This window comes from Crinia signifera, chromosome 4 (genome assembly GCF_055691185.1).
Source record: "Crinia signifera chromosome 4, ASM5569118v1, whole genome shotgun sequence".
NCBI classification, from domain to species: Eukaryota; Metazoa; Chordata; class Amphibia; order Anura; family Myobatrachidae; genus Crinia; species Crinia signifera.
Window position 1 is genome coordinate 270,708,024 of NC_139220.1, and position 12,647 is coordinate 270,720,670.

The 12,647-nt window shown below is 45.6% G+C and overlaps 1 protein-coding gene across 1 annotated transcript in view; it reads right to left on the minus strand.

Moving 5' to 3' along the window:
* The window catches only part of ANTXR1 (ANTXR cell adhesion molecule 1), a 198,668-nt gene that overhangs the window by 34,918 nt on the left and 151,103 nt on the right, over positions 1-12,647 (minus strand). Inside the window, exon 15 of the mRNA XM_083184560.1 lies at positions 4,038-4,133. Coding sequence (XP_083040686.1) covers positions 4,038-4,133 — 96 coding nt within the window. The remainder of the gene's footprint in view (positions 1-4,037; positions 4,134-12,647) is intronic.

The following is a 12,647-nucleotide window of genomic DNA, read 5'->3' on the forward strand; positions in this document are numbered from 1 at the left end:
ATACTGTCTGTCGGCACATGTCAGCTCCAAAAAATGTGAAAAACCCATGTTGACCTTTTGACTGTTGACCTTCCCATTGTCGACCTAATGCTTATGTCGAAATTCCAACCCTGTCACCCTTAGCCATGTTGACCTTCAGTGGTCCACCCAATGCATGTCAAACTGGTGTACCATGTGACCATAGCCCTTACCAGCCAATTCCATAAATATAAACTGTGCTATGGGGTGATGGGGTTCCAAATAGTTTGAGGACCCCTGCACTAGGCAATATGGCTAATAAATATATATGTAGTCAGTAGTATTCCAATCCGTGCTGGGACGATACAGTATATCAGGCTGGGTATACATTTGATGATACTGTATATATTGTCTAAGGCAGATAACTAGCAGGAGATGGACATGTTCCACTAATAAGGAGCTCAGAGGAATCCTCTGCTTTAGATACAAAGGGTGAAATTCACTAAGATGTGAGTTCTATTACACATGGTATGTTGCTATGGGCAACAAATCAGAATCTACTTCATATTTATTTAGCACCTTCTACAAGACAATAGATAGTGTCTGATTGGTTGTTAATAGCAGCATCCCATCTGAAATTGAACTCCCATCTTAGTAAACTTCCCCCAAAGAGAGGGAGAGTGTGAGCCATGCATAGCTTATGATGAGGAAATCTCCTCGGTACAAGAACTGGCTATTTGTGGGCCCAGCCAGTGCAGGGAAAGTGGTAACATGCCCACTGTATTGGGTCATGTTGAGATGTAAAGTTGAGCGTTGATTGGGGGCTTGGGGCGGGATGCTATATAGCAGAAATGCGGTAAAAACCCCGTTTTCGGGGTTTCTACCGCATTTCTATATGCTATATGGCGCCTCCGCAGTGTCAGCGCTGTGGAGGGAATCGCCAGCTAAAGCTGGCGAATCCCTGCAGAAGCCTATGGGCTTCTTACCGCAGCGCTGTTTGAGGGATCCGTCACGGATCCCTCCCAGCGTGCCCTGCGGCCGGCGCCTGGGTCTGCGCATGCGCAGATGGACTCCCGGGTCACAGACCCGGAAGTCCAGTGCCGGCACCGCATCGCAAGGGACAGCTCTTACCGCAAGAGCTGTCCCTTGCATGAATAACGGCATATGTTATAGCATATGCCGTTACTAATAATGCGATGTCCGGCGAAGGGGGGCCGCGGATGTTATAACATCCCGCCCTTGGTGATTGCGGCACCCTTTATGACATTGTTACTTTGAGCTTACATGTTACAGACTTGTGTTTTGCACATCACTGACAATCACTGAATAATACTACTTTTATGTTTATTCTACTTATTATAGGCCAAATACTAAGCTTGAAAAGTGATACAATGGAGAGTGATAAACCACCAGCCAATTACCTCCTGTCATGTCAAATGCTGGGTTAGAAAATGACAGTTAGGGGCTGATTAGCTGGTGGTTTATCACTTTTCAAGGCTTAGTACATGTCACCCTATATGTGTATAGATGAGGGAATTACCTCTTAAAGGGCGGGATGTTGTAACATCCGCGCCCATTATCGCCGGCTACCGCATTATTAGTAACGGCATATGCTATAACATATGCCGTTATTCATGCAAGGGACAGCTCTTGCGGTAAGAGCTGTCCCTTGCGATGCGGTGCCGGCGCTGGACTTCCGGGTCTGTGACCCGGGAGTCCATCTGCGCATGCGCAGACCCCGGCGCCGGCCGCAGGGCACGCTGGGAGGGATCCGTGACGGATCCCTCAAACAGCGCTGCGGTAAGAAGCCCATAGGCTTCTGCAGGGATTCGCCAGCTTTAGCTGGCGATTCCCTCCGCAGCGCTGACACTGCGGAGGTGCCATATAGCATATAGAGATGCGGTAGAAACCCCGAAAACGGGGTTTTTACCGCATTTCTGCTATATAGCATCCCGCCCCTACTGTATAAACAACTTGTTTGTTTTATTGAAATGTGTGTACTATAAAATAAAAAAAAGAGCTGCCCACTGCAAAATAAGAGAGTATTAGAAGGCACCACGGGGAAGTTTTAATACACAAACGCCTTCCATGAGACAAATGTGACAATACCATAATGTGCCACCAGTGAAGTGGACCATTTTTGAGTGCAGTACTACTGTAGCCACCTCCTCCCTCCTCAGTAACACCCCATTCATTGCCTTAACAGTTTTTAGGCGTGGGTCTTGTTTTGCATATTTATAATTTATATTTATAGGCACATCATTGGGGCAAAGTTGCATAAAATCTCATTTCCCATGCATTAAGTGTAACTATAAACTGTAATTGACAAAGTTTCCTAAAAACAGCTACTGGCATGACATGTGTCAATAAGAAAAGTTTATTACAGAACTGTCATAGTTCTTCAGTTCTTCTGAGGAATACTCAGAAGTTATCTTCCAGTTCTAGATCTTCCCATGTTTTCTGCAACATCAAATGCGGGCAGGCACCAAATGCTGTCCTCCCATATACAGAAGCGTCCCTTGTGGGAGATCTCAGCAGCTCACTGGATGGGACAGTTCAGTTACACTGAGTCACGGTGAGGCACAGTAAGGTCAATGGCTGGGAAGGCACTGGCTAGAATCAGAGCCAGATTTACACACATATATAATTTGGTGGGGAGTCCTGACTATCCAATGATTAGAATAACACAAAATGATATTTTGAAGTTATAAATATCTTTTGTACAGTACAGTATTATTCTATTTATTTTTTTGTCAAACTTGTACTAGAATGTGACAGATAAGTCTCTGCCCCCCCCCCCAACTGGCCGCACATCACTACTGAGGCATTCGATACCTTTCCAGAAATTATGGTTACTTAAATAGAAGCAGGATTTTGGGGCATATGTATTAAGCCTGGTGAAGTGATAAAGTGGAAGGTGATAACGCATCAACCGATCAGCTCCTAGCTGTAATTTTTTAAACCAAGCCTGTAATTTGACAGTTCTAAACTGATTGGCTGGTGCGTTGTCATTGGCCACTTTATCACTTCCCCAGGCTTGATAAATCTGCCCTATATCTCGTGTAGGAAGTGCAGGGTGTCCTGAGACATCATTGGGTGATACGGACTAAGATTTTGTAGCCAATAGGGGTTAAATCCAGAGCAATGCTTTAGTTTCTTAGAACATGAAGCATAGTAGGATTACACAAATGGACATTAAATAAATAGACACACTGGGGGAGATTCTCTAAGCTAAAAATGCGGTAAAAACCCCGTTATCGGGGTTTTTACCGCATTTTGGGATGCTGTAAGCATCCCCCGCCGGGTTACCGCGGCGGGGGGCATCGCCAGAAAAATCTGGCGATGCCCCATAGAAGCCAATGGGCTTCTATCGCAACCCTCCGCCGCCCCGCATCGCCCCCTCCCCCCTCACCTGTGACCGGGCAGCACAGCGCAGTGCTGCCCGGACCTGTGACCTCCTCCCTGCACTGATCCTCTTCTGGGTGCAGGGAGGAGGAGAGCCCGGCGCAGCAGCAGCAGCGCCGGGTGTGGGAGGGAGGGGAGAGCCGCCGGGACCTGCTGGGACCCGGCGACTCTCACCGCAAAGGACAGCTCTTAACGCAAGAGCTGTCCTTTGCCTTAATTATTGCATATGTTACAGCATATGCGATAATTAAATATGCAATGGGCGGCGAAGGGGGGCGGAGATTCTTAGAGAATCTCCCCCACTGTCTGGGGATGCAATCCTCCGCCGCGATTCCCGATGGGGGAAATAGCGACGGAGCCCTATTCAATGCTGTCTTTACCGACAACATTGAAGAGGGACTTTGAAAGCTGTCGGGCCCATTCTGCCGACAATGGCTGTGGATTGTGGCGATCCCAGCCGTAGATCGACAATCCATGGCCATTTTCATGAACACTTCCCCTTTTTGCCGATCGGCAGGCGGGGCATTGAATCCTGCCTGCCGATTTGCTGTCGGGCAAACCGCAAACAGGCCAGGATAACATCTGTTGGCAGGGATCAACAGCCGTGATCCGGGATTGCTTTCCCCCCAGAGAGTTATTAAAAACATGATAAAAATTCCCTCTGTAGTTTTTACCTCCATCCTTTTAATTCCACCGACTCCTCGTCCCCCATAGTAAGAAGCGTCCACCGTTGGCCATTTCTTTTTGGGAAGCCCATCCTCCTCTTCCTCCTGTGTATAAAACAGATGAAAGGACCAAAGTCAGCGATAAGGGCTAATAAAAAAATCCTAAAAATCTTGAGTAATAATTGCATCCCACTCACGCACCAGCATGCTGAACCTACAAAAGAATGTTTTGATGTGGATCCAAACAAATACATTTTATTGCTTAAACAACTGAACCCGCACTGTATATTCTAGAGGAGCACTGTGATCTTGGTTGAACTGTTTCCTTTCTGCGTTACCAAGTTGTCTGGTTTACATTATGTACTAAATAAGCAACACACTTCCATCATTCTGCTGACAGTGTTCTACATTGGAATTCACAACAGTCAGTAAAAGGCAAAACTCAATGATATTTGAATTTGTTGAGTAAGTTACTGTAGTTGTATATAAGATACTCATCCCATTCCCTGGTACCACAGTTTCTGTTACCCAGGTAAATTTGGACTCCTAACTGATTCTGACACGTAACACCTGATGCGCACAAAACTATTGTTAACTCAAGATGTGGGACAATAACTTATCCACTTCTAAATGTCTCATCTTCCTACACAAATCCTCTTGTAGCAGCAATTTTACATTTGATCCTGATGTACTGTAAGAGTATCTGCATGGTGCAGTAGCGGCATTACCTGTGTCACTGATATTCTTTGGGCAGTATTCAATGAGAAAAATTCGCTGTGATTTCTGGAGAGTTTGTGCTTTTCACGCGGTGGAGAGAGGTTTTTTTTCTCCAAAGGCGAGCCACCCTATTCAATGTGAAATATTCTCCGTCTTTCTAAGTGATTCTCGCCGTCTCTCTCCGTGTAGAAATTCTCCATCTTTTGATGGAGAGCAGGAATGTGAACTTTTAAACTAAAAGGGTGTTTTTTTTAATGTTGGTGTCAAAAAATTAGGTTTTTTTTTCTGTGAAGGGCCATGTTATTTTTATTCATGTGCCTATAGCACATGAATATATATTTAATTTTAAAAAAAAATATTTTTTTACATTTTTTTTTTTTTTACACAGTGCAGCCAGCAGGGGGCCGGAGCGCTCGAGCCGCTCATTAGATATTCATATATTCACTGCACCCGATGCACGTTCGGGTACAGTGAATACTGGGTCCCCCGCTGGCTATAGGGGGGGCAGCCTGTGCTGCCTGGGTCCAGGGGAGCCCTGCTCCCCACCCCATATCCCCTGCAGCAGCCAAGAGAGACTTTAATCTCTCTTGGCTGCTACGTCCCCCGGCTCCCTGACAGCTCCCTGCCGCGGACGCTCGTCCGCTGCAGGGGTTAAGACTCGCCGCGAGTGGCGGCGAGTCTTTAACACGTTGAATAGGGGGAGCAGGAGGCTCCGGAACACGGAGAGTGCATGGCGAGAGAAAAAATCTCTCGCCATGCACGGAGAATATTTGACATTGAATACTGCCCTTTGTGCCAAATCTGTGCCTCCATACACTCATCAGATGGCGGCCCATGATCAGTTATCCCCTGGTGAAATGTTTAAGTATTTACCCATTAGCCACGGGGTCTCTACTATGCTTTAAGTGATTGGCTCCTTGTGTCTACACCATCTATCATTCTATCTAAAATTATATAGGAAGAGTAGACTCTCAATAAGGCTCTTCTCTAGTTTCCAAACCTTCAAGCGTTCCCTGAAAACTCACCTCTTCAGGCAAGCTTATCCCATTCCAGAACCAGACACTCCACCATTATAAGCTTCCCTATCCTATTATATATATTATATCCCACACATATCCTCCCCATATCTTCTTTTTTCACTATTTTCTTCCTTCTGAACCTGATTCATCATTGCTTTGATATCAAGCAGCACACATAGAACCCTTGCAATCCAGTGAACAACTATGCAATCCTAGCATCTATCCTTATGAATCAATGCCTATTACCTTATACTGTAGATTGTAAGCTTGCGAGCAAGGCCTTCTTACCTCTATTACGGTTTGTTATTTCCCAGCTTTGCTTTATGTGTGTGTCCAATTGTAAAGCGCAACAGAATTTGCTGCGCTATATAAGAAAATGGTGAAAAATAAATAATAGGTGCTCTAGACTACACACCCTGATTGTAATGAGAGGTGTTAATTGCTGAGATTTATAGTACTACACAAATAAAAGATGCATGTGCACTTTGCAATCATTTAGTACCCAAAAATACAATATACATATAACAATATCATATAAGAGGTTTTCTGCATACAACCGCTTACGGATTCCTGGGGTTCACGTCTTGGGTACAGGGCAATCCCAAACCAGCCCAGCCAAAAGAAAAACCAGGGCATCACACAAATAATGATAGCAGTGAAGCATCAAAAGGTGAGGAAAAATGCATTGATAAAGAAATACAAAGAAATTATATTAAATGTGAATATAAGTGTGAAATGGTGATGCCCAGAAGGAGCCCAGGCGGTATAGCGCTGGGGGCACCACACTCCAATGCTCACCCCAAAATACTGACACTATATAAACTTACTTTTTATTATGCATGATTCACTGTGTAGTCTCTGCTAGGTGCCTGATTATAAAACCGTTAAACACCATACACACATGCTGAGTGATGCAGGCTACAGAAATCACCCTTGTGCTTCCAGGCGGCTAGATTGTCCATCCACATGTAGCGATGTGTGTATGGGCGATCTGTGCTTACCAATGTTCTCTGATTAGAACACTGGCGATTTAACTAGATCTTGACTACATGTTGTCAAGATCCAGTCAGGCAATGGCGGGGCCAGGCATTGCCATTGCTCGGAGGCATAAACACTAAGCGATCCGTACTTAATTTGTAAGCGATCTAGATAGATCGCTCACAAAATGGGCTAAAGTCGCCTCTGTGTATGCCCCTTTAGAGGCTGGTGGGGAAGGGGCACCAAAATGTTACAGGTCTGATTTCTATTCATATTGTATGAAGATTTTGTCAATGATTTTTTTCAATGCAACTTTTAATTTCTTCCACCCATATGCATTCTCATTTCTGTACCCCTTTTCCTATCCTATACATTTTTACAAAAACATATTCAGTCTGATTTAAATTGTACACAGGCAGGAAGTTGCTTTGAGTGGCTTGCTCATAGATGTGAGACAAAAAGTCACCAGACAGGGGCCAGTGATAGAGTAAGATTGCACAGAGCATCTATAGAAGTGTATTTGTGATACTTTTACAGGTCTGCATATTTATGTGTATAGTCAGGGTCCAGCTGCACATCAGATGTGTGCAATCACTGTAGATTAGGAGGTGCAAATCCACGGCATGTGTCTTGCACAACTAAAAACTTCACAATTCAACAAACCCTACACTCACATTGCGCCCAACCGTCATTAACTTCAGGTTTTTCTATGATGTTGCTATGAAAGTTATGTTACATAAAACATACCTCCCAAATTGTCAGCCCAGCAAAGAGGGACAGCTTTACGCGCCCGAAATTAGGAGGCATGGCTCAGCAGCAAGGGGGCATGCCGCATGGCCTACAAAATGCATCATTCCTGCAAGGCCACACCCCTGTTTTCGCCGCTGTGGGGGCCTGACCAGCGGCTCTGTAAACTGCTGGCCAGCCCCCAGCCTCCCTGCTGTGGGAATAGACGCTGTGGCAATGCGCACAGTGTCTATACACCGAACGTCACGGGGGACACCCAACTGTCCCCCACCCCTGGCACGGGACATTGCTGGCGCCGGGCAGGACGGTTGCCAAAAACCGGGATGTTCCTGCGGAAAGCTGGATAGTTTGGATGCATAAAACACAGATTAGTAAAGACCAATCAATGCTGACTAGTTTAAGTAACACATATTTCAATATTTTTCATACTTCCTCTTCATAGTTTACTTTACTTGTATATATCTAAATTGTCTAAAGTGTCAGTATCTAACCTCAGCCTTCATCAGAAGGTGGTACTGTATAAGCTTCTGTTAATTTTCGTGGTGCAATCTTCATTCCTGTCAAATTTTATTGGATCTTGAACTGAATGTCTTTATATATGCCTATACAGTAGAGCTTGAGAACACCCATTATCAGGGCCGGCGCCACCACTAGGCAAATCTAGGCATTTTGCCCCCCCCCCCCGTGCCGCCCGGGTACCTGTCCTGCGGCGCTGTGTATTTAAAGCTGGCGGCGGAGGCAGCGGGGGTCCCTGCAGTCCATTAGAAATAACAAGCGCTATCCGCCTGGCTATGCGGAAGCGCTTCTGTTGTGAAAACACTGGCAGCACGGCGCACGCTGATCTCAGCCAATCAGCGTGCTGCCAGTGTTTTCACAACAGAAGCGCTTCCGCATAGCCCGGCGGATAGCGCTTGTTATTTCTTTTTTATTTATTTAAACATTTTATTGAGAGTTTTCTTATTATACATATAACTTCATACATTTTCTTATTTTAAGACTCATGTATCCATTATAAAAAAAAAAAAAAAGAGAAACAAGAGAAGGGGAAAAGCAAAAATATAGATAGAAAGGGGGGGGGGGGGGGTATCGTTCTTGTTGCCTATCTGAGTTTTTATCCATGTACACTACATGATTTTGTTTGGTTAGGAGTTTACCTCCATGCAACAGAAACCAATGTTTCCAGGAAGTGTAAACGGTTATTCTATCTGTTTTCTTTCCTCATTTTCCCACCTTCGGTCTGGAGTATTTATTGTTTACCTTTACCCGTTTTCCTTTTCATAGGCCGAATGCAAATGGAGGGGGCATCTTATGATAGCTTAGCCATGGGGACCATATCTTCTCGAACCTGCCCGATTTTTCTTCTACTATACTAGCTATGTGTTCCATGTGATATATATCCCATAACATTGCCTGGGGTGGGGGCGCCCCGGTGCCGGGGGAGGGGAGGGGGGGTACCTGTCCTGCGGCGCTGTGCGGTGACGGGGGAGGGGGGTACCTGTCCTGCGGCGCTGTCCGGTGCCGGGAAAAGGGGGTACCTGTCCTGCGGCGCTGTGTATTTAAAGCTGGCGGCGGAGGCAGCGGGGGTCCCTGCAGTCCATTAGAAATAACAAGCGCTATCCGACGGGCTATGCGGAAGCGCTTCTGTTGTGAAAACACTGGCAGCACGCTGATTGGCTGAGATCAGCGTGCGCCGTGCTGACAGTGTTTTCACAACAGAAGCGCTTCCGCATAGCCCGGCAGATATCGCTTGTTATTTCTAATGGACTGCAGGGACCCCCAATGCCTCCGCCGCCAGCTTTAAATACACAGCGCCGCAGGACAGGTACCCCCCTCCCCCGGCACCGGACAGCGCCGCAGGACAGGTACCCCCCTCCCCCGTCACCGCACAGCGCCACAGGACAGGTACCCCCCCTCCCCTCCCCCGGCACCGGGGCGCCCCCACCCCGACTCGCCTGGGGCGCTCCGGTGCCTTGCACCGGCCCTGCCCATTATTTGACAAGGTCTGCACATTATCTTTACCTTTGCGATCTGCAGTACAGTTTTCCAATGGTCACATGTGCAGGGCGGGTCCTGTGATCACAGAGCAAAAATGCAAGCACCTCTGCCTGATTGACAGGCAGAGGCATTTGGCTGAATGTAAGGGGAAGGCATTTCTCAAAACAGCGGCTTATTGTCCACGTTTTCCCATGAGGTGAAGTTTCCTTTGCCTTTCAAGTGAACCATGTTTGCAAGGCTGCAATATTTGCAAATCTAATTCTCTCTGTACGTGTTACATCTACCCCACCTGCAGTGTAGCATAGTTTTGTCCATCTGTAAAAATTGCAGCCTTGCTAATGGGTCTGAATGAGGCACCATGTGACAGGCAGCCTGAGTAAGGTTAGACTTAAGTAGTGTACACACAGTGCCATTTACTTTCTATTCTGTTTCGATTCGATCCTGATCGAATCAGGATCGGATCACACGCATTCAATTTATATTTGTATTTACTATATAGTGCAGACAGGGCTGCCACTAGAAATTGTGGGGCCCGGTACTGATTTCTGCCCCCCCCCCCCCCCGACAGTCAGCTATGCAGGGCCACAGCGTTTTACAGAGAATATTTGAACATTCACACCAGGCCCTGCCCCAGTGGAGCTTACAATCTATATTCCCTACCACATGTACACACACATCACATACACAGACATTCTAGGGTTAATTTGTTGGGAGCCAGTTAGCATACCAGTATATTTTGGATTGTGGGAGAAAACCAGAGTACCCGGAGGAAACCCACGCAAGTACGGGGAGTCTATATACAAACTCCACACAATTAGGGCCCTGGTGGGAAGCAAACCCATGACCTCAGTGCTGTGAGGCATGTAATACCAACTATTATCATCCTTACTGCCCCATATGCGATCCTTAATGAACAAGGCCCATTGTTCCACACAGGTACTGTGGCAGTGCATTCTGCAACTAGAGTACTGTGGCAACATAATGTAACTAGCTCGTCACACTCACTATAAAGCAAATACAAATGTTAGTTGGTTGTGGTGAGATTTGGAATGAAACAAGAATTCCCTGAGGAACTCCTTGCAGATAAGACCCTGTAGCAATGTTCATTACTGTGTCACTCAACATTTACTATATTGTTATATAGTGTGTTATATTGTTATATATTTTTTTATTTAACTTCATGTTTACAAACTCTCAATGTATGTGATTTACAATATTAGATTCTCTTAAATAAGAATTGTCCTCACTCTTTATTTGAATGGTTGGGAGGTAAAACCTGTATGTCACATTTCATCTGATAAAACTGGAATCTGACCTAGTACATCAAAATGATTGGGTAAAGTTTGGGAGTAATGATACTTCTGACGATTGAAGTGTAATATATCTGTAAGGCACAGCTTAGTTCTTGGGATTGGAGCTGTGCCCATATACAGTATACTGTAAGATCTGAGAGATGAACCAGTTAACATAACAGTGCATTTCACAATAATGTGTAGATCTGCATGATTTTCCTAATATATACATGGGACATTAAACGGAAAGAAATCCTAGATACTTCGGTTTTCTCCTGGGTACATTCCATTCCAGTAAAAATAACCTATAATATCTTGTAAATCCATCCTAATAGCTCTTGCACAATCAATCTTTACAGTTAAAGGAGCTATGAGTCCAACAACAAGGTTTGCTTCATCTTATTTGTAGTGTATTATATAGTGGACCAGGTGCTAGGGAAGATCTATTGGGCCATAGTCCTAGTGGGTGTGGCCAGAGTCTGAGGGTGCGGAAATAGCGCAGCCCTCTTTACAAGCTGAAAGGGCATCTGTTGTGGTCACATGGCTATGTCTCCTTCCACAGGTCAGTCTCAGGGTTGGGCAATTTATATAACAGCTTCCACTTTTCTAGGTCCATCTGTAAAGGAGTGAGCCAACATTTAACTAACCTGTAGTCTAACCATGGTCCAAGTTCTTCAGCAAACTACTGTAGTACCTATGCAGCTTACAGAAATAATCGTATGCCCAGCTACAACTCGTTGCAACAGCAAATTGGAAAAGGACCTAGGAGAACAAATAGATAACAGACTTGGGTGCAGTGCTCAGTGTGAAGCTGCTGCAGCTAAGGCCAATAGGATACCTAGCATGTATAAAGACAGGGCATGGAAACTAAGGATGACACTCTACAAGCCACTAGATGGGCCTCACCCGGAATTCGGAGTGCAATTCTGGGCTCCACACTACAAAAAGGACATTGTAGAACGAAAAAAAAATTAGCGAAGGGCACCCAAGCTCAAGGATGGAGCCCTTGAGCTACAAGGACAGATTAGCCAAATTGGGAATGTTTACGAGAAAAGACGTTTAATATGAGACATGCTCAATGGTCAATATTCTGGTTCACTCACAAAGGCAAATTCCTTCTCAAATGGACCAAACATGTGCACTGCAGGTGGGGAAGATGTAACTTGTGCAGAGAGAGTTAGATTTGGGTGGGGTCTGACTTCAAAGTGAGATCTATTTTGCAGTGTAAAAATAAAGCAGTCAGTATTTACCCTGCACAGAAACAAAATAACTCACCCAAATCTAATTCTCTCTGCACATGTTACATCGGCCCCACCTCATGGTTTTGTCCATTTGAGAAGGAATTTGCCTTTTCAAGTGAACCAGAATAAGGGCCACAATGTATAACTACATCAGGGTGCAATATAAGGAAGTATCAGTCACCCTCTTTACACTGAGGTCGGTGACCAGGACACAAGGGCATCCTCTTAGACTAAAGGAGGAAATGTATTCTTCACCATCAGTACATAAAATGCATGATAAATGGCTATTGCTGGTTTTGGATTCTATTACTGATGTGAGCCTCCTGGGTATTCCTACCGAGCCCGAAGCGTGGCGAGCGGACGCGTATACCTGTGAAGTTATCCGCGTCCCCTCGCTGCGCTCGCCACACTTTATAAAATCAACTCCACGCCGACATGGATAGTGGGGGAATGAAAAGGACGGAGGACGCGTACCGTTGCGCTTGCCATGCTTTGGGTTGGCGTCAATAGTGGGGTGGCGTTAACAATGGGGGGGGGGGGGGCATTTCAACCATGAGGGGGGGGGGGGGTTTCAATAAAAAAATTGTGGTTTTGGGGCTTTTTACATTGAAATCAATGTAAAATCGGGTC